At 39.5% G+C, this 21,833-nt stretch overlaps 1 protein-coding gene across 1 annotated transcript in view; it reads left to right on the top strand.

The window, feature by feature from the left end:
- The first annotated feature begins 5,932 nt into the window (after positions 1-5,932).
- Positions 5,933-21,833, top strand: part of btbd11b (BTB (POZ) domain containing 11b) — a 66,983-nt gene continuing 51,082 nt past the window's right edge. The window contains 2 exon segments of the mRNA XM_042334838.1: positions 5,933-5,996; positions 6,246-7,134. Of these exon segments, the coding sequence (XP_042190772.1) occupies positions 6,276-7,134 (859 nt within the window). The 5' untranslated portion in view covers positions 5,933-5,996; positions 6,246-6,275.

Below are 21,833 nucleotides of genomic sequence, written 5' to 3'. Positions count from 1 at the left end.
AACCCAATTGGAGTATGTAACCTCTTAAGAATGTAGGGTTATCTGTATATCTATTACTTCACAAGACTGGACAATTTCTAATTTATTTGTATCCGTAAACACAATGGCTTGGAGGCTGATTGGTGGAGGTATGTATTTTTTTCCTGAAACCAATGTTTTTGTATGGATTTACTGTCTTTTTTCCTGATTTCCTCAAAAAATCCGAGCAACTATGGTAAAGGTAATTCCAGCAGTAACAGCATTGGTGATCATGAAATCACCATGAGATCCAGTTGGAGAAATTTAAGAAACAGAAAATTAGCTTTTAACCAATATCTCTGACATCCAACTGAGTAAAGACTTAATAGAAAGGATGGAAATCAGGAGACATTTATTAACTGTACATTATGAGGAATAGGATGTGATTATATATATAATAATAATAACCTTGCATTTGATATAGCGCCTTATCACATTGTTGAGACATCTCAAAGCGCTTCACAGAATATACTGTAAAGTGAATTGACTGGGTATTCTATGAACATAACCACCATATTATTTTAATAGTTCTTCACCACCATTAAGAGATTATTAGTAAAAAAAAATTACTGGCTGCTTAATGGTGTGTTAAACAGAAAGTACTGTATTATCTTAAATCACTAATTTTTCTCGAAATTCAACTTGCTTTATTTCTTTCAGGGATCTTGTTTTCCTTCTACTTGGATCATGGTACCAAAGATATTCACAGAAACCTTTCAGCAGGGATATCCGGAAAACGATGAGGAGCTCTAGCGTTTTTTTTTTAACGTCATATCCCCAACTTAATCCAGGGGTGCTGAGAATGAACTGTGCTCATCAGCAGGATTCAACGAGGGGCAGACCACTCACTCGTGCCAGGGATTCTCCCCTAATATGTGCCAGAATAAGGTAAGTAGGGTGCCTTCCTCCAGGAGAAAGTGGGCATTCCACTGCAGACAAATGGGAAATCTCCGTGCGTAGATTGCATGTATAGAACTCTGTAAGGTCATATAATAATAATAATAATAATCCTTGCATTTGATATAGCGCTTTTCACGTCGGGAGGACGTCCCAAAGCGCTTCACAGAACACATTGTAAAGTGAATCGACTGTATATTTGTGGGCGAACGCGGCAGCCAATTGCGCACAGCAATGCCCCACAAACATGTGTCAAACACCTGGCTGACGAGATAAGTAAGTTTTTTTAAAAAAAAATTGGGTTTATTTTGTGTGAATGGAGTTTAATGGTCCTTAAGTTCCCAGCTAATCTGTTAGAGAGTTTACTGTCTTTCAGGGATTCTTTCGCTAAAATTGACTAGCAATATATGCCCTCCCCCACACATAATAATGCTTCACTTTTATATGATGTCTTATCGCATTGTTAAGGTGTCTGAAAGCACTTCACAGGATTTTCTGTGAAGTGTAGATTCTGTGTGTTTGTATTATTGGCCAGCCTTAAATAATATTTAATATTTCATTATGGGTTAGGGTACGTTAAACTTCACTTAGAACATTCAAAGAAAAAATAATTTTAATGTGGAGGGTGCATGTAGATACATCATTTCTATTCATCAATAAGTGTGACTAAAAGTCATATTATTAATAGAACCAGACTTGTGCGGTTTCCAATTTAAATGCAGCATTTGTAATAATCTTAATAATCCACTAGAGGGAGAAAAGAACTGAAATAATATCTCAATAATGGAAATATAGAGGGAGCAAGTCACACATTGTGATGAAAGTCGCCAAGTTCAATGGCAACAATAACAACAGGACTGACATGCAATGAAGTGTGACAGTAGTACACTGTTGTGGACTGGGTTTAAATTTGCTGGGTTTCAGCAATCTCAAATTATAGCAAAAAAAATCTATAATTCACTCACTCAGGCAGGCTGTAAGAAAGTCTGGTGTAGGAAATTGATCCAGGTTGAGTGGGACTAATGTCCATTATTGGAACTGAGTAGAAGGATGTTTGCTTTGCACTACCTTTGGAGTTCTTGATGATCTTCTGTGTCTAAAATTGTAAAACCTATCAAATAGTCAGTCCATATGGTGAAACATTTTGAGACGTTCTCCTGATGTAAATGGCACTAAATAAAATATGAGGATTATTAAGTAAATATCAACATACTAATTAAATGCTTAATGGTTGGATACTTGCAACACGTTGCTCGTCTCCATAAGGTGATCTCAGTCTGTGGCCCTATAGTGATGACAGAGCAAAATTGAGCATTGAGTTGTCATATATGTCTTCCTACTTGGCATGTAATGAAATAGAGAACCTCCCTAGCAACTGAATAATATTTAGTCAAATCTTCTGCTCTCAATACAAACTCCAGTGGTCTGGATATTAATAGGCAAATAAGGATGAATGCTACATGCGTAAGTGTCATATTTAGTCATCAGTGCGCTGAACAGCAAATGCACAAACTCGTGCCTTTTATTTGCAGCTGTTGGTACAAGTCGATGCGTTTATATACAGAAAGTGAATATTTTAGTCTAATGTTGTTTGTGCTGCTTTCATTGTTTTTGCTTCTATTGCCATCTGTCCACTGTTGCTATCATTGTCATTGCCAAGGGTTATTGTCAATTCCAGGATTATTATTATTGTCACTCTTCTTTGCCCTGATTAGTGTATAATAATTCTTATAATCCTTCCATTTTGTACAGCACCTTATCACGTCTTCGAGTGGTCTCAAAGCGCTTTACAGAATATATGGTAATTTTGTGTATTTTGTGGACGAAACGCGGCAGTCAATTGCGCAGAGCAGTGTCACACAAATAGTTGTGGATTGAGTAACCAAATTATTATTAGTAGTATAAAACTAGTCTCAGAAATTGAACCTTTGATATTTAAATGATTAACAGTTTTGATCAAAAAATGCACATTTCAAAATTGTTAGTCGTTTAGGTAAATTCATGTGATCTGACTAATAGTGATAGACTTTGATTATATAACATTTTAACTAGCTATTATTTTTGTCAATGGAATCAAGATACTGATCCACCCAATAATATCTTAATACTTTAATAACCATATTGGATAATTGGCTCAAAAGCTGTGCTCTTGGAATATATTATTGATGAGATAATATTATTTATCTATGAAGATCTTTGTTCAACAACTGTAAGAGTCCTAAATTAGATATTCTAATCTTAATTTTTTTCCTTAAGGTTTGAGACTAAGAATTTGCTAATGAGCATGTTTTACTTAGAGAAAGTACAACAGCAACATGCATTTATATAGTGCCCTCCACCCTGGGCGGAGTCCCAGAGTACTTAACAATGGCGGAGCCCGATGATAAGCCCGGGGGAGGAGGAACGTGACCATAGGCACGGTCGAAGAGAAAAGTCTTTAGGAGCAACCTGAAAATGGGGAAAGAGAGGGCAAGGGAGAGAGTACCATAGCTTCCATTGTAGAGGACTGAGATCCGCGAGGAGGGCGTTTCAGTAGTCCAGCCGAGAGCTTGTGAGGTATTATGAGGTAATGTGATAAAGGTGGAGGAAAGTGGTTCTGGCCAGGGACCATATGTGGGAGGAGGAAGGTTAACTGGGGATTGAACCTGATGTCTAAGTTGCACACAGGTTCAGAGAGTTTTAAGGACAGATCTAGCAAGTTAAAGAGGTTTGAACCGCAGGACAGAAGACGTCGACGGGAGCCAAAGAGTATGGCTTCCGTGTTGTTGACATTTAACTGCAGGACATTTGCGCTCATCCGGGCCTTGATGCCTGTCAGACAAGCTGACAGAGCATCAGAGGATTGGGGGTCGCAGCTGGAGGAGAAGTAGAGTTGAGTGTCACCTGTGTAGGAGGGGGGTGATGACAGCGGTTTTGAGGGGGAGTGGGACTGATCCCGAGGAGAGGGACTGAATAATGGTGTCTGCCAGCAGTATTTTCAATTCCTTTTGCACATCCGGCAAATTAGACCCCAGTAACTTGATGGGGAAATAGAGATAATTAGTTAATAATAGCGCTGTAAAATTACAAAACTTATTGGGATAGTTACCTGATGACCAATCAGAAGATGCTTAAATGATTCTTGCATAATATTGTAATTGTTTCCTTCCCCTATAGTGTTGATGGTAATTACAACAGATGGCAGTGCAAGCAAAACTACATAACACCCCTATCAAATTTCTCTGCTGAACTTCACTAAATGCATTTGAACGGTCAGCAGGGGTGCATTTAAAGTAATTAATCATCAGTTGCTTTGGCATTTTACCAGAAACTACTGACCGCTAACAAATGCAGGTGAGTTTCAACATTCAGTGCTCTTTATCTGAAGATCTGACAGATCAGAAGTTTACTGTATAGGGAACTCAGGGTTCAAATACAACAACAACAAAATTACATTTGTATACAAACACCTTTCACATCGGGAGGATGTCCCAAGGCGCTGGACAGATAGAGTTACGGACCCGAGCTGAGGATCAAGGTGGGGGAAGGTGGAGGGCAAGGGAGGAAGCAGGGAGATCGAAAGCACGGTCGAAGAGGAGGGTCTTGAGATGGGTCTTGAAGGTGGCGAGGGAGGGGGCAAGACGGAGGGACTGCGGGATGGAGTTCAAGAGGGTGGGGGGCAAGGTGGGGGACGTGAAACAGACCAGAGCCTCCTGAGCAGAGGAAGCGAACAGGATGTTAGTGGGTTAGGAGGTCGGAGAGGTAGGGGGGGAGCAAGACCGTGGAGGGCTTTGAAGTGTATCCTCTCTGTGATGGGAAGCCAGTGGAGTTGGGCGAGGATGGGGGTGTTAGGGTCGCGGAGACTGGTGCGGGAGAGGACACGGGCTGCAGAGTTCTGGATGATCTGCAGCCTGTGGAGGGAGGAGTTGGGGAGGCCGACAAGCAGTGAATCTGCAATGTCGAGCCTCGATGTAATGAAAGCGTGTATGAGGAGTTCGGCGGCCTGCGGTGTGAGACTATTTTCTGTCTCTAAGGGTTTTCTGGGTTATTAATAGATCTAAATATTGCAAATAATTTGAAATATGATACTGTGTATGACACTGTTAAAATATAATTCTGGAATACACAGTATTGTAATTTTACCCCAACAATTAAACAATAAAGGTCTTTCTTCTTTCTGTTGATGTATAAATGTTCATACAAAATACAAATTTAATCTTGTTGTTGTTGTTGATGTTGATGTCTCATTGAATAGGATCTTACAGCAAGTCAGACTTAATGGATGCATTATTCATTTGCAGATCAAGTGTTGCGTCGTTACTTTCGAACGGGGCTGAAGAACAGGCAAAGGAGAGGCATCGCTGGGGACGTTAGAGAGAGAGAAAAAAAGAGACAATTCACACCGCGACACAGCGGTCGGGGTCCCTCCGCACGATGCGTGTTCGGCTGACGGACAAGTCGCCGGCAGCTCGTCTGGTCAGCGGGAGCTCGGCACCAGCGCACCCGCAGACAATCGGAGTCCTGCAGCCCAGCGGTTAGAGCACTCGCTTTGCAAGCGAGAGACCCGGGTTCAATCCCCGGCAGAGGGCCAGACCTCGGGCGAGTTTCCTTACCCCCCCCCACGCGCGCAGCCCTAATAATAATCCCTCCAAAACCAAACGCACAACAGGAATAAAATTGGCCATTTTCAATCCACGACTGTTTGGGGGGACAGCGCTGTGCGCAATCGGCCGCCGCGTTGGCCCACGAACATACGGTCGAGATCCACTTCACAGTGTGTGGCCGTGAAGCGCTTTGGGACGTCCTCCGTATCAAATGCGGGGATTATCATCATTATTATTATCATTATTATTATCATTATTATTATTATTATTATTATTATAAAGTGTTGTCCCTCCGCCCCCGGAACTCTTGACGCCCGTTTCTATAGGGGGGGCTCCGGCGATGTCGGTCAGTGGCCGCGCCCCCCCCGCGCGCGCGCGCGCGTTGCGTGTGCGATTGGCGGAGGCGGTGCGGGGGCTCCGCCGGGTTTGGCGGCGGCGGCGGCGGGACTTTCGCCTCCGCGCGAGCGGGGACTTCTGCCCAAGTTTTACCTCACGAAGGTTTGCGCCGCCCCTCTCCCTCCCCCCCTCCCCCCCCCCCTCCCCTCCCCTCTCCCTCCTCCCTCCTCCCCTCCCGGACGGCAACACACACACCGCGGAGCGAACTGCGAGAAGGTCCCGTCCGCGTCCCTCAGACTTCACTCCTCCTCCTCCTCTGTGGCGCCGTCGGGGGCTCTCTCTCTCTCTCTCGAGAGAGAGAGTGCGCTCCTCACTCCCTCACTCACTCACTCTCACTCACTCTCTCCTCAGTACCTCACCGCTGCAGCATGAGGCGCGGCCATGGCCATGGCCAGGAGGGGTAGGTCAGCCGTGAGGACGCTGGAGGATCTCACGCGGGATTCCGGCTACGGTGGAGCAGCGGATTCCTTCAGGTCCTCCAACCTGTCCCTGTGCTCCTCTGACTCTCACTTGGCGCCCACCCATGGAGGCAACTGCTGGTATCTGACAGACTCGATGCAAAGTCGACACAACAGCTGCGACACTGTCAACACGGTCCTGGTTGAAGACGCTGAGATACTGGAGTGTTCGGGGCAGTACTCCAAACTGCCTGAACTGGACGAGGTCCCGTGGAGTGTGCAAGACATCGAAGCTGTTCTGGGCAGAGACCTGGGCAATTGCTCCAAAGATGCCATCGCCAAACTGTCCTCCTTGGCCGGCAGACCGCTGGTGCGGATCGCCAAAGAAGCTCAGAGGCTGAGCCTCAAGTACGCCAAGTGCACAAAGTATGAGATTCAGAGTGCCACGAAAATAATTCTGTCCTGGACTCTGGCGGAGAGCTGCACCCGCGCCGCCCTGAGCGCCCTTTCGCTGTACGACATGAGCACAGGCGACCGGTTCAGTAAAGGTAAATCGGCTCGATGCAGCCTTACCTTTTCGGTGGGGAAGTTTTTCAGATGGATGGTGGACAGCAGAGTGGCACTTCGCATTCACGAGCACGCCGCGATCTACCTGACAGCGGGCATGGAGAGCTTAATCAAAGAGATATTTCTAAGAGTGAAGCACAGCGGCCACCTCTCAAGCGAGAACGCGGCTCCGAAAGTTGGGACAGAGTCCATGGATCAAGCAATAAACAACGACCCAGAACTCTGGGGTATGCTTCAGCCCTACCAGCACCTTATCTGTGGAAAAAATGCAAATGGTAAGTCGTCTTTGTATTCCACCGCAAAGTAAAAGTCCAAAGTAAAATCTTTTTGACTTGTACTTTGATTTTTTTTTTCTCCATTGTGAAAGCTATTGGTACCTCGGTTTATCCAAAACACATTTGGATTTCAAGCCGATGCTTCGTGTCCTCAGTTTAAACCAGGGTCGTTTTTAACACAGAGGAAGTGGTAGTACATGGTTTTCATAAAACGTAATGAAAATGCGATTCATATTTTCAGTGGTTTAGTCAATGGCTAAGTGGTTAACTGGATATTCAGATCCTATTTTGCAATGAACAGCAGCAGTACTTATGTACATCGTTTCACCTGGATTGCGAGTTTGATAAAATACAGGAGCGGAAAAAATTCTTCTGTGAGAACAAATTAGCAATCAAAATCAGTGAAAAGAGTTGTAGTCCAAAGAAGCCTTCATTACATAGCAATCTTGGGCAGCAGGCAATAGCAGAACTTATGTAACCATAAAAATAATAATGTATGTTCGAGCATTGTTTACTGGAAATACAGTGAAGAACACGGGGAATACCACGTATTCCAGGAGCGAGAGAGACGGTTCATAACCAGCAATATAATTTTGAGTTGTTTATGAAGAGCGAAATTGAATCGGTACCATTCGCCACTTATTTGTTTAAGTAAATAAAACAATTTAGGCATATAAACAACGACATCTTTTTGTAACCAAAAGCAAAACAATGATATAAAAACAAGATAACAACTTAAAGTTACTAATTGGATGTATGTAAACATTCATGTCACGTTTACCTCTGTAAAGTCATAGATGTGGTATTACCACATGATAAATCAGCAAAAGTAGAATCCTAAAGCAGAATGGGACCATGCATGTACAGTGCATATTTACTCATACTGGTTTGGGGCAGCCTAAGAGTTTATTCTAGTACACTGCTTACACATTAGTGTCACTTTGTCTATATACATTTTACTAGTTCATCATTTAACAGCAAGTATAATTTATGCCTTGCATTTTCGCTATTTCTTTAATCTTTTCTAGGACCACAAATCTGTTGAGTATTTTACTTCCCTCTGCTTTCTATTTCTCCTGTATCCAAAGGCTTTTAAAAGCCAATCTTGGGGTCACCTAATCAACACTAAAAGCATCAGTGTATTTAGAACCACTGAACCATAGAAATATACGTCACAGAAGGCCATTCGGCCCATCGTGTCTATGCAGGCTGTTTTAAAGACCAGTCCTTTCAGTCGGATTTACCTGTCCTTTCCCCATACCCATATAAATTTACTCCTTTTGAGATATCTAACTAGCTCCCCTTTGAAAGCCAAGAGAAAACTTGATGCATACATAAAATAGAAAGGAATAAAGGGATGCTTGAGAGCACAGACTAGTTTGGTTGAAAGGCCTATTTCCGTGCTAAGTCATTCACTTCTTGACGTATCTGGTTTCTCTGCCGCTTCTTCAAACTGCACTACAAGTCTTGGGGGATTCACCAAGAATCCCAGTTTGAAAAAAAGTAATAGTTTTGCAGCGAAAGTTGATTGTTGAAAGATTATTGTGTTTATAGAGTTATTGAAACAAACAGGAAACGGCTAATTTGCAAAACTAAGCACGTATCCATTCTGCAGAACAGATTATACTCTTGCAGATGTTGTAAATAGTTATATTGGTATAATAAATTGATGACTGTTTTGCTGTATTTCTACTGCTCTTTTGCGGTAAATTGATCAAGAAAGTCCAATATAAATTAAGGATAAGCAGCACAACCTAAAAGTAAATTGTGCTGGAGACCTGCCTGATTCTGATAAAACTTAGAGGAAGTGGTTTTAACATGGCATCAATTTCTAAATGCATTATAAATGTAGCAAGTTCAAATCAATTCAGCCTCATCTCTAATTTAGTGGTACTTTTAAAATTCTTGACCTCATCAATGGATGGCTCAATACATTTTCAACAACAATTTGATTTTTATAGCACCTTTCACTGGAAGCAGTGTTTTGGTGTGCTTAACAGTGGTGGAGCTTGATGTTGAGCCGGAGAAAGAGAGGAGGTGACTAAGCGCGGTTGAAGAGGAAAGTCTTCAGATGTGATCTGCAGATGGGCAAGGGAAAGAATAGGACGTTCTCCTGTTTTACTGGGAAATATCAGTTCGTCATTCAAAAGTCACCGAAATAACAGATGCATTGCCGTTATGTAAGGTTGCTGTGAGCTTTGAGGGTAAGCTGCCAAATGTAACTGTTGCTGCAATTCAAAACGACCAATTTTGGGAAGCATTTTGAGATGCATCGTTGCAATAAGCTGCAATATCAGTTTTAACCCCCTTTTTTAAAAGTTCTAGTACCAGGTACTTCAGCACATGCACAGAAACTACTGAGCCCTGACGAGCACAATCAGTGGAGGAAGAATAAATTGTGGTTTGCACTCTACTGCTGGAAACAATATTGCTTTGCTTCCACCAGTGTGTAAACAAAACACAGTATTTATGAAATTTAAAAATCTGGATGTCAATTATTTAAACATTGCAAAAAATACTTTCAACTCATCCAATAATCTGTCAAAGTATCACGTCAATGCCAACTCATGATTTCCAGAGTAATGTCTGTTTTCTTAGTGATTCTGAAAACTGGCAATAAAAACTTTATTTTGGTGAGAACTGTTTTTCTGCAATGGAGTGCAATAATAATTTAAACATTTAGTACCTTTCATGTAGCATAAACACCTCAGAGTACTTCACAAATACGATGGGGGAAGAGGAGGGAGAATTTGGGGGGATTGATCAAAGGCAAAGTGAAATAGATTTATTTAAAAAGTTTTGAAGACTGGCAGAGAAAGGCAGAGCAAAAAGATTTCGGGAGAATTCCAGAGTGTGGGGGCATTGTAGCTAAACAATGAGCCACTAATGTGAAACAGATGGAGTGCCAAAGAAGAGTAGACAAGTTGGAAGAAAGGAGGGTTTGAGCAGGAGAATAGGAGTGGAGGAGAATCAAAAGTAGAGAAAGACATGACTAGGATGGCCAAAGTAAAAGCCAGTGTGGCCTGGTTAAATTAGAGAACATATTCACATCCTTTTCTAAATTTACAAGTATGTAGAAATTGTGCAGATTAGAGTATAATCTTTAACTTTGTGATCAGTGCAATACACAGACAATTATACCTATTGCCGAAAGCGTTGAAAGTAGTTTTAAATGCATGTGTGAAATTGGGAAATGGTTGAGATGTTTAATGTTAGCACAAATCACCTGTTGAACATCAGTGCTGCATTTTTATTTGCATACTGTATGTTATCAATCAAGCTGTCCTTACACCTTGCATCTGACTATTTAATTCTTAAGCACCGTGAAAAAGATAAGTGTGTTGAAATAAAACCTGTACCTACATGTTGCACGAGATGCATAGCAGGAAATCCACCATGACCAGACCTAATGCTGAAACGTACTGGTCAAAAAATCTATCAATGGGAACTGAAATAAAGAATTTTTTTTATTGTTTTAGCTTTGATCGCTATTAGAGGATATTAGATGTTGATTGCTTGTGCCATTGCATTTACGAGAAAACTGCATGAAACCCAAATGGCTGCCAATGTAAACTATGAGTGCAGAAATATGAAAACAGAACCAACCTAAACACAGACTTCACTTGACCAACATCTTGTAGTCTAAGAGGACGCAACAATGAGGTCTTTCATTGTTGGAGGTGTCATCTTTTGGATGAAAAGTTAAAACTGAGGTTTTGATTTGCCCGTTGAGGTGAACGTTAAACATTCCATGACATTTCAAAAAGAGAAGGTAGTTTACTTCATGGCTGTTTTGGGGATCTTGTTGGTGCAAATGTTTGCCAAGTTTCCATTGGAATATAATCTTAAACTATGAGTTCAAGGTTTTATTAGACAGTAATTACTTTTGAAAGACTGTTAGATGTTTAAAATACAATAAGATCCTACAGTATAAAACCAATAGATTTCAATGTAGTACATTATTTTTGGGTGGAATGTAGATCATCACAAGACTAGCTGGGATGAAGGAAGCTGTTTGGCTCATTTGTTTGGCTCACTCTTCCCATCACAGCATCAAACTGTTTTTAAATGAATTCAAGGAGACATTTTAAATTTCAAAATAAGTTGCAATTAAACACTTTAGTAAAGGAGAACTGTATTTGTTCTTCAGTTTGAAAGTACAAGTTAACTACAGTAAAACTAGTAAGTGTATCATATTGGTGCTCAGCGCTACTTGTACAAAAAATGTATATCATTGAAATGAAGGTTGCAAGATATTTAGACAGCTGTTTTGCCTATCAAGCGATGTTAGACAATCTGAACACTGGCTTTTCAATCAACAGCATAGCTATGGTCTCATACTAGCTGTTGTACAGTGGACATTAACTGAACTTGCCTATTTCATTGGCAGTGAGATGTACCTGAACGAATTAACAGATATTACTGTAAAGAGCGATTGAGCAGATAATTTGCCATTTCCAGCATATTTTTGACAGTAGTTGTGTTGGCCCAACCTAGATATTACATCTGTTAGGCTACTAAATTTTAAGCATTAAAAGTCCAGTGGACAATCATTTTAACTATGTGAAGATCACTTACCAGGTTTGTGAATGCCCATTCTATTTCTAAATCCTCGCACACATTATGACTATGTGGAAACTGTTATGGATTTGTGCTGTGCACAATATTGCTAGTGTGCTGAAATATTGATTTTTGTTTTGCATTTTGAAGATGATCAGGTTTTGAAATGCCACATTATAGCTAGAGACCAAACTCACGAATAGTTAGAACTATTCATGATTGATTAGCTTGTCAACATTTTTGGTGGGTAATGAAGTTGGATCAGGAGGTGGTAAATTAACAGGAAGAAAAACTCCTCATTTGATTTTTTTTAAAAAAGACTGGATATTCTGAGTTTTAACTTATTTGATATTTGCTTATACTGTAACACTTTGGATTGTAACACTCTAATGTTGTAAATTAGTGTCAGTGTCACTAATGTTTATTTTCCTTGTCGAATACTTGTTAACAGCAGTACTGCTGAGCTGTGTGAACAGAAAGATCTTGTGAAAACATATCATCCTAAACTAATTAACTGCTTTAGCTTCAATGAAATATGTACCCTTCAGTATTTTGTTTTGGTTTGCTTCTTATTTAAAATAACAGTTCTAGACCAGGCCTCTTACCCTTATTAGTAGTTATCAAGCTCTTAATTTGCTACAAGTGGCCCAAGGAGAGTTGGCACCTTACTTGATTTTCCAAAACAAATTTTCCAAAATATTTTAAACAATGATAAATGTGACAAGCATTTATTTAATCTATAGTGAACCATGTGAAAATATATTTTGAGAGGGAAATGGGTAGTGCAATGTCCTTTACATCTCTTGAGTCCTAGGTTCAAAACCAACCCATTCTAATGGTGTAAAATGTGTTTCTACACTTTATGGAAATTCATGGAAACCATGCACTCACAGCACAAACTTACCCTCAGTTTGGCACTAATTGGTAGTAAATGTAGTTTTCTGACTTGGAGAGAACACTACAATGTGTGTGTGGTAAATGAAGGAGTTCTTTTTCTGACATTACAGCAGAGTAGAAAGAGCTTTATTCTGCAGTTGGCTATATGCTATTACCTAACATTAAAATGCTTGATGCTGGAAAGTGTACCTGAAATGAGATGGGTGGTAAAACTCCCGTGAAAACCGAAGGAAATTTCTCCTAATTGGAGAACAGTCTTGGTCAACAATCCCCCAGGTTAGAAAAAAAAGTTTGTTTCACTTGATGGCCATTTGCGGGGCTTTGTGGTGTGCAAATTAGCTACTGCATTTGCCTGCAAATACATTTGCTACACTTCACTTACTACAGAAAAACTGTGATGGCTTTGAGATTTTTCAATCTGTTAGTTGACTATATTAAATACAAGGATTACTATTATGTTGTACAGCATAATAGATGTTATCAGTGTGGAATGTTCTGTGTAGATTAGACGTTAGTATTTTTTGTTAATGGTAAGTCATGAATTTGTATCTGCTGATTGCTGATGACACAGGAAGCTTGGAATTACCCAGTGTTAAAGGCTAAAGCTATGAAAAAACATCCTGAAATGACTAGCCCAGTGTCATTCTATTTTTCACTTGCTAAGCCTGTATTAGTCAGGCCATACTTTTGCAATTCTGCAATGCTGACTTTTTTTATACTTCCTGCTTTACAATTATATAAGGTACAATTCTAAAAACTCAAACACTTGTGTACTCACTTTTCTATAGCAGGGGCAGTTAAAATTGAATTCTGCCATTGATATATAAGAATATGTTTGCAAATATGTTATTATTAAATAAAATTTTCACCCACAAAAATACAGTCAATTCACTTTTCACTATAATCTGTGAAGCACTTTGAGACTTCTCAAAGAGGTGATAAAGCGCTATATCAAATGCAAAGATTATTATTAAATTGATCCTATGAAGAATAAATTAACAAAATTCCTTTTAGACTTTGCTTTAGGGAGGAATTGTGAAGAGGACGGCTTCTAAGATATTGTAATGAAATAAAACTACAGTATTAAAAATAAAGGAAAGAAGCTATTAAACGAATGATGGTATTTATTACTTTAATAGCATTCACCAGGTAAATGCTCAGAATGTAACAGTGGAGGTTCGTTCCACAGTGCAGTACTGTGACACCTCATTATCTAACTTAATGGAGAGGACACCCACCCATGGATAATTGAAAATGGAGATTTTTCGAAGGTGGATTTTTACAATGTGCTATTGGATGTTTAAGTAATAATAGCAATAAGACCTGTGATCATTAATTATAAACGTCAAGCCTGGAGACTATTTTCAAAACTGCAGTGGATTCACTCCTCTGTTTAATTAGAATATTTTATGGGAAGAATTGGCACAAAGGAAAAAGTAAGGAGCTGGGATGTCTCGACTATTGTAGCATGAAGCTGAATGCAAATCCAAATTGTACTCTGATATTTTGCCTTTGTATGTTTAACCATGACTGTGATCTGAATCAGTGTGAGTCAACACCCTAGAGCACTTCCCAAGAGTGTGAATTCCCTAACATGTCCCAACAAATGCACCAACTATTGTTGCAGGCAGGTGTTCCATACAGAGCAGTTTGACAACTGTTTGGCGGCACTGTGAAGAATTCACATCCAGAGCACTGTTACTTGTGGTATTAAAATGAGATACGCTAATGATTTGTTGCAATACAAACAAATCATTCCTATTTTTGCTTTGTAATTCTCTGTGAGCAAGTAGCCAGGAAACGTATCAAAGCCCATTATTCAAAAGATGTATATTGGAGATTTAATGTATAAAACTGAGCTTATGAAAGGTCTGTTTGTGTCAGACCAAATAGAAATCTTTACAAGCTGAAAACTCTTAAGGCCTACATTTGGGCCATGTTGCTATTTTTGTGTTATTGCTCTGGATTGGGTTCTTGAATTCAATGTCACACAACACAATTTAAGGCTTTCCTCCCTGGATTGTTCCAGCAAGTTTCCAGGTCTGTTCTCTTTCCCCTGTTTCCAATTGGCACCAATTCTCAATCTCCTTCAATCCAGATAAAACATTTTGTGGCTGGGAAGCCTTGTATTACTTCTAATTCTCTTTAAAAGTTCAGGACTGAATGAGAAATGGAACTGCAGGCTCGCCTTCCTTTAGGTCATCTGATGTGTAGGAGGAGTACAACCAACAAACAAATATGGCTGGATTCTGTGGCCAAACATGTCACCTTGAAACCAGTTCAGCTCCAGGAAGGTACCAGGGACTTCCTGCGAGCTTCCTGATGGGAACCACATCTCAGCATGAAATGCATGAATGCATTGCCACCATCTTCCTTTCTGCAGCTCAGCCAGCCGTTCCTTAGTACATTAATATATTGCCACAGTTTTATTGGCAATTATTTCTGTATTGAGTGTGAACTGCAGGAAGGAATGGGTGGTACTGTGTGCTGATCAATGTTAAAGTGGTGGTGTATTTAAGTCAGAACACCCTAGGCGGTTTTATAGTCAGCTGAGGAGGTACAAGATTAGCTGAGTAGCTCCTTACTTTCCATATTTATAATTATTAATTTACAAAATATGTACAAGATCATTTTGTGTAACTGCTGTTGAGTAATGGAGACTGAATGCCAGATTGGCAGGACAGGAGACGATTTCGGCCTCTTTGTAGCTGTGGCACCCGATCAACAAAACTCCTGCCAGACCATTAGAGGATTGTAAATTTCAGGACTGCAGGGCATTTATAGCCCTGCCAATGACCTTGTGTATTAGGATTGAAGAAAAGTTTTCAACACCCATTTTATTTTCTCCAAAACAACTAATGTGCATATGAGTTTGCTGCACTTCTGCCGATCATATTTTTAAATTATGATCCAGAAACGTTTACATTTAAATCACTATGATGTACAGTAATGGCATGTCTTTCTGTACTACTGTTGAGTGCACTTCAAAATTAATTGAAGAACACAAAGTAATTTTGGCAAACGTCAAAGTACTAATGGATGCAGAGTTTGGGATTGGCTTAAATGCTGTCTATTGAACAGTGTCTGGGGTGCCCTGCGAATATGCTGTCTCCCTCTTTTCATCACCCAGATGTATTTTTTACTATCACAGTCCTGTTCTCAGGAACTCATTGTAAATATTCAATATTTCCTTTTAAAATTTATGGGTTTTTTTTTAAAAGCTTTTAAAGGATATGCCTAATGAAAACTGTTTGGAGGTTTGAATTTGGTCCCTTGCCTTGCAACATCTTTCATTCATTTTTGACATTTGGCAACTCTGGGCATATAAATAGTTGGAAGAGTGAGCTCCACTTGTATAACTTCTTACAATCTAAACTGAGTTAGGTTTACAGTGGGAACACACTATTTGCTCGAGGTTAAACCCAATGTGATGCTTTTATTACATGTGAGTTCAGTCAGCACAAACCATTAATATTTTGGTTAATTGAATCTGTGTCAGTAACTAATTACTTAACTTAAAGATTGGATATTCGACAATTATGTAGTAAATGTAATTGTAGTTAGATGAATAGAGTAATATCTTGCTTTGCTTCCTTATCACAGTGCTTCATTGAAGTGTGTTTGTTGATGTGTAATTGAAATGCCTTCATTTCTGGAGCTGCAAGTTCTATTGTCATGTACCAACATATTAAATAATCGAAGCTTGACACTTCTGATAAAATAAATATTTGGACATTATGGGCACTATGTATTGTGCACCTAGACTGGTAGGTGTTATCTAGATAGTATCTATTTTCTGCTGTCTAGATTTTTTAAATTTACAACCGGTTTGGGTTGGATTGTTTAAAAATGTTATTGGCTTTCTTGGCAGGGAGACACCTAAATATTTGCCAAGAATAAGTTTAAAAAAAACTTACACATTCTTCTTATTGAGAAGTTTCTGATATTAGAATTGAAAAACATGTCAAAAAGATGTAAAAATTCAATTTCATTTTAAAATTATTCACCTGTGTTTGAGATTAATTCTTGCTAACACTGTGATTCACTGTAACAGACACAGAACTTGCCGTGAGTAATGTTGAAGATGGCTCAGCCCATATACCACTGTTATTTGTAGTTCTCACAGTACAAATGCTCTTTTTAATAGTTTTTATTAATGACAGTATCTTTTGTTTGTTTAATTAAATTGCCCTGAAAATATCATGATGTATTCTGTACACTGAACATCTTGAAACAAATATCAGTCACTTTGCTCCATTAAATGGCTAGGAAACTGGGGCAGTCTGTTGGACATCACCAGCATTTTCAGTGTTGCTTGCAGGTTTCATCCCACCTCCAACACGAGAACACCCAAACTAGCTGTAGGAAGAAGTAGTGATGCATAGGCTGATCCCACAGTGACCTGAATCATTCTACTGACTTAGTCGAGGCCAGACAGTTTCTCACTGGGAGTGAAGAAAAACAATCACAGAAACTATTCTTTGTAGACCACTTTCATGTACCTGCTAATGACTTGCCATAGAGTGCCAGTAATATAGGCCAAGGTGCATGTAAGCTACATCCTGTATTAAACATAAAAGTACAGTACACATGCTTTAATAAGTGGCTCAGTTGGATATCCAATGCTATTTTGAGGACATCTGGTGAAAACAGGATTGAGCTCAGCTGTGATGCCTTTCATGATTGCATTGCCTGCCAACTGGCCTCTATGGAATCACACGCCTGCATGAATCGGCATCTTCAGGAGAGGAAGGGAGATCGCTGAAATATTACAAATCAACTACAGAGTAAAAATGGCAATGACATTCCAATATCTTAGTTCAGCCACATTGGAAAATACTCCGAATACAATTTTGTGGAGTCCTGTAGCAAGCGAGAGCTCCCGGTTCGAATCCCAGGCAGCGAAACATTAGGCAAGTTTCCTTACTCCACACGCCCATGTTTACCTAGCAGTAAGTAGGAACCCAGTTGTTAGTCGACTGGCGGATTGCTTTACCGAGGGTAAAAAAATAAATAAATAATAAGTTGGTTACTCAATCCAAATAACCAAACTTTACTTTGGTTTGTGGGACACGGCTGCGCGCAATTGGCTACCGCATTTCATCCACAAAATACACAATCAATTCACTTTACAGTATATTCTGTGAAGCACTTTGAGATGTCTGGAAGATGTGATAAGGCGCTATATCCAAAGCAAGGATTATTGTTATTACCAGATTAAATGCAACTGTATTTGTCAACAACCAACCCAATGTGCTAAGGGCCGATTTAAAAAGCCACTAGAAAGTTGAAATTGCAGACTTTTTATTGAGGGCAGCTGGAGTGACCTAAGTATTTTTAAATTTATGTTGCTTCACCTGCTCTCAATAAAGATGAAGGTGCATAGTCTGTATTTCCAAGCCATGACATCATTTCACAAAACATTTCATATGGAAGTCACATATTTCTGCTAATAAATTTTGAAGCATAAGTTCAAGGGTTTTTTAAAAAGAAAAGTGAAACACAGGGTTTTAATCAGGATCCTTCAGGTGATAATACATTTGCTCTCAGGATCGGAGTTTACTTCAACCAATCGTTTTAGAGGAAAGTATAGGATTACCAGCGACTGCAAGGGAGGGGAAAGAGGAGGCAAGGAAATTCCTTTAGGTGAACAAGAAAAAGTGTAAATATTTGGACCCACAAGTAAGGAATTTAAATTGCTGCCTCTGGAGCTTTTGTTAACTCAGAATGCTCAAAGCATTTTGTCTCAGAAATTCTACAGGAGCATTCACAATCCTGTCTGTGAGCAGTGACTGGGAAAAATAACATTGATTTATGACCTCTGGATATCCTTTACTTTCATCAGTCTATAGAGATAAGCAAAGAAAAAGACAACATGGAGATTTTGAATGGCAAAATCATAGAATCGTATGGCACAGAAAAGGGCTCTGCAACGCATCACTAGCCCAATGGTGACTTGTGAAAGCTCCAATGTGTAATACGTACAGGCTGCGACAAGCCTACAGAATGGTTTGAACAGGACTTGACTTCAGCTAATCTTTCAGTTTCATACTGTGGATAGAGGCCAGGAGATTTCTCGTGAAAACATTTCGTCACTGCGGGCTATTATCAACAATGAAACATTGCTTAACTTGCCTTTAAAGAAATCATTATGTACAACCACACATAGACAAAACACACTGCATTGCCCCTTCATGAGCATGAAAATAGTTGGATGGTTTAATGTGAAAGGAATGAAATACTGGCTCACTATCTGTACAACTTCAATCCACGACTGTTTGTGGGACACTGCTGTGCGCAATTGACTGCTGCGTTTCGCCCATAAATATACAGTCAATTCACTTTACAGTATATTCTGTGAAGCACTTTGAGACGTATAGAAGACGTGAAAAGTGCTATATCAAATGCAGAGATTATTATTATTATAACTTGGTGACCATCATTTGATTTATTTGCACCTAATTGGCCTGCAGAAATCCCTTTGTCTTGTTGGCATTCTGTTAGATTGTAAAAATTCTGAAACTGGTCCAATTTGAAAGATATAATTTTAGTAACCCGGACATTCACTCTAGGAAACTAGCACAGAAGTATTTATATCAGCAGACTCCTGCAATTGTTTAAAGGAGACCAGGTTTCAGCTCTGTTGGTGAATGTCATGTGTGAATAATAAGACCGGTTCTACCCTTCCAGTCTTTGATGGAATTTCACTGAGCTGGAATCCTTTCAACTAATGTATAATAGGAAAGATCGACCCATGTGGTAGTGGAAATGTAAATTTATAATCTTCCTATACTTTTAATGTTTTACTCATAATAAAACCTCATTATTATGAGAGTATGTTGCGCTTTAAAAAGGCAGATACAATATTGGAGTGGGGGGGGGGGGGGCGGCGGCATATACTTTTTGTTCTAGATTCCCTCATTAATTGTGAGACTAGGACATGATTCTGTATGGCATCTAGGGTCAGAAATACACAGGGGTCTCCTCCATCAGAGGGAGTTTGTTTCAGTAAGGTTATTACTGCTGACTTGCCCTTGCCTGACCCCTGAAGACTACTCCCCCCCCCCCCCCCCCCCCCGCATCCCCATACTTTTGGCTCCTGCGAGAAATGGATAGACTGATGATCACAGATATTTACGTGATGTATCTTGCCTGTCATGGGTACAAACACCTACTAGTTAACATTATTTGGGGATGAATTTAATTTCGATTAATGTAATAACCTTAGTCACTTAACACCCTTAGTCATTGTAGCGATGGGCTTGTAGAACCTGAAGCAATATTCAAAGTACAGGAAGATTTAATTAAAACACAGCATACTGTAAGCAGATGTAAAAGCTTGACATTGTGGTTACATTCAAATTTAATAATAATAATCCTTGCATTTGATATAGCGCTTTTCACGTCTTCCAGAATTCTCAAACCGCTTCACAGAATATACTATAAAGTGAATTGACTGCATACGCAGCAGCCAATTGTGCACAGCAGCGTCCCACAAACAGTCGTGGATTGAAGTGACCAATTCGTTATTGTTTTTTTTTGAGGGACTATTGTCAGGTGTGTGGAGTAAGGAAACTTGCCCAAGGTTTCACCCTGTCGGGAATCAAACTCAGGTCTCTCACTTGCAAAGCGACTGCTCTAACCGCTGAGCTACAATTTGGTTTTATTTGATTTTCTGCTCCATAGTAAATGCTTTCCTATCCCCCAAATAATGAAATGCACCAAGTCACTAGGTAACTTGTATGCCAGCATTTAAATATTTTATACTAATACTTAGTTTACAGTTGAACAAAGGGAAACCTTTTTTTTTCTTGCCGAGTGCTCGTGTTGCTGAACAAACAAGTATTGATACTGTGATACCTGGGTTGGTCTTGTGTTTACATTTATCAAACTTTTTCAAAATTGTCTGTTTATCTGGGAGAGTTAAGTGGTTTACTTTATCCCCCTTATGCATGTTCAAGATTGAAGCCCATGAAGTGAAGTTTGTATTTGCTTTCTCTGCCTTATTTTTCTATTTATTCCTTCTGTAATAAGATTTCCAGCACTTTGAGTCATCCTCCCGACATGAAAAGCACGATACAAATGTAATTTTGTTGTTGTCGTTTCTCAGGTTCAGTTGTTTCACAACTGAAAGTCGTCATAATTCATAAAGAAGCGTATGGATTATGAAGCAATTAATTCATGTTTTTCTTGAGGTCAAACAAAAATAATACAGTAATAGTAATCTTTATATTTAGCATAGTGCCTTTCACATCAGGAGGATGTCTTAATGAGCTTCACAGCTTGTGTTGTAAGGTAGGGTGACTATGTGGTTTTATGAGCGAATGGACTGTCATGATTTGTTCTTCTTAATGACCTAGGTTTGAATTAATGAAATTCACATTAACTATCGTTGGCAGATCGAAGTGATCTAGCAGCTCTTAGATTCAACTCCATACCCATCTAGTTGGAAATACCAGGCTACTAATTAGTGACATTGTAAAACACTGACGAAGATTAATTTCTGCTTCTGATAATGCTTAGAGTCGAGATGTACATATAAACTTGCTATTTGACTCAGACCACGAGCACTAAATAGGAGGCGCTTGTTTAAAATAACGAGACTAAAGTGAAACCAGAGTTTAATGTGTAGAACAGATGTTTTCCCAGCAAAATCAACAGCTGCTGCTAAGATTAGGATCTTTAAAACAGCACAGAATTAATATCTGGTTAGGAATGGGGTTGGAGGTTATAGGGTTAGGTCTGAGATTGGAGATTTTCTAGGGGTAAATATAGACTGAGATAAATAAATAAAATGATTTCTGTTCCACTTTGGCTAGAAATGGTCTTTGAGAGTGCTAGGCCAGGATTGAAGGGCGATAGATCTGTATGCAGGTTTCTCAAGGCCTTGTGGGGGTGTGGATTTTGAATACATTCCTTTGCAAATACAGTACAATCATTTCAACTATTATCAAATCAACATACACTTTGCTCATTTTGCTTTGTGGACTGAGAATCTGATTCTTTCGGGTTTTTATTTACAACTGTGAACTATTCCTTGTTGCTGTAATCTCACATATGTGGTTTCATTGTTTGTGTGAACTTTTAAGAATTTTTTTTAAAATAGATATTGTGGATTTTTCCTCAATTGCATTGGAGATCAGGGAGTCTTTATGGATACTTTAATTCAGTGTGATAGAGGTTATTTTAGGTGTGCAGAATGTGAATGGAATAATTTTAATGGGCCGAAAGTTTTCCATTGG

The sequence above is a fragment of the Callorhinchus milii genome, unplaced genomic scaffold (assembly GCF_018977255.1).
Source record: "Callorhinchus milii isolate IMCB2004 unplaced genomic scaffold, IMCB_Cmil_1.0 Scaffold5, whole genome shotgun sequence".
Taxonomy (NCBI): domain Eukaryota; kingdom Metazoa; phylum Chordata; class Chondrichthyes; order Chimaeriformes; family Callorhinchidae; genus Callorhinchus; species Callorhinchus milii.
Note: the sequence above shows the minus strand (reverse complement) of the source record. Positions and strands in the feature narration are given on the sequence as shown.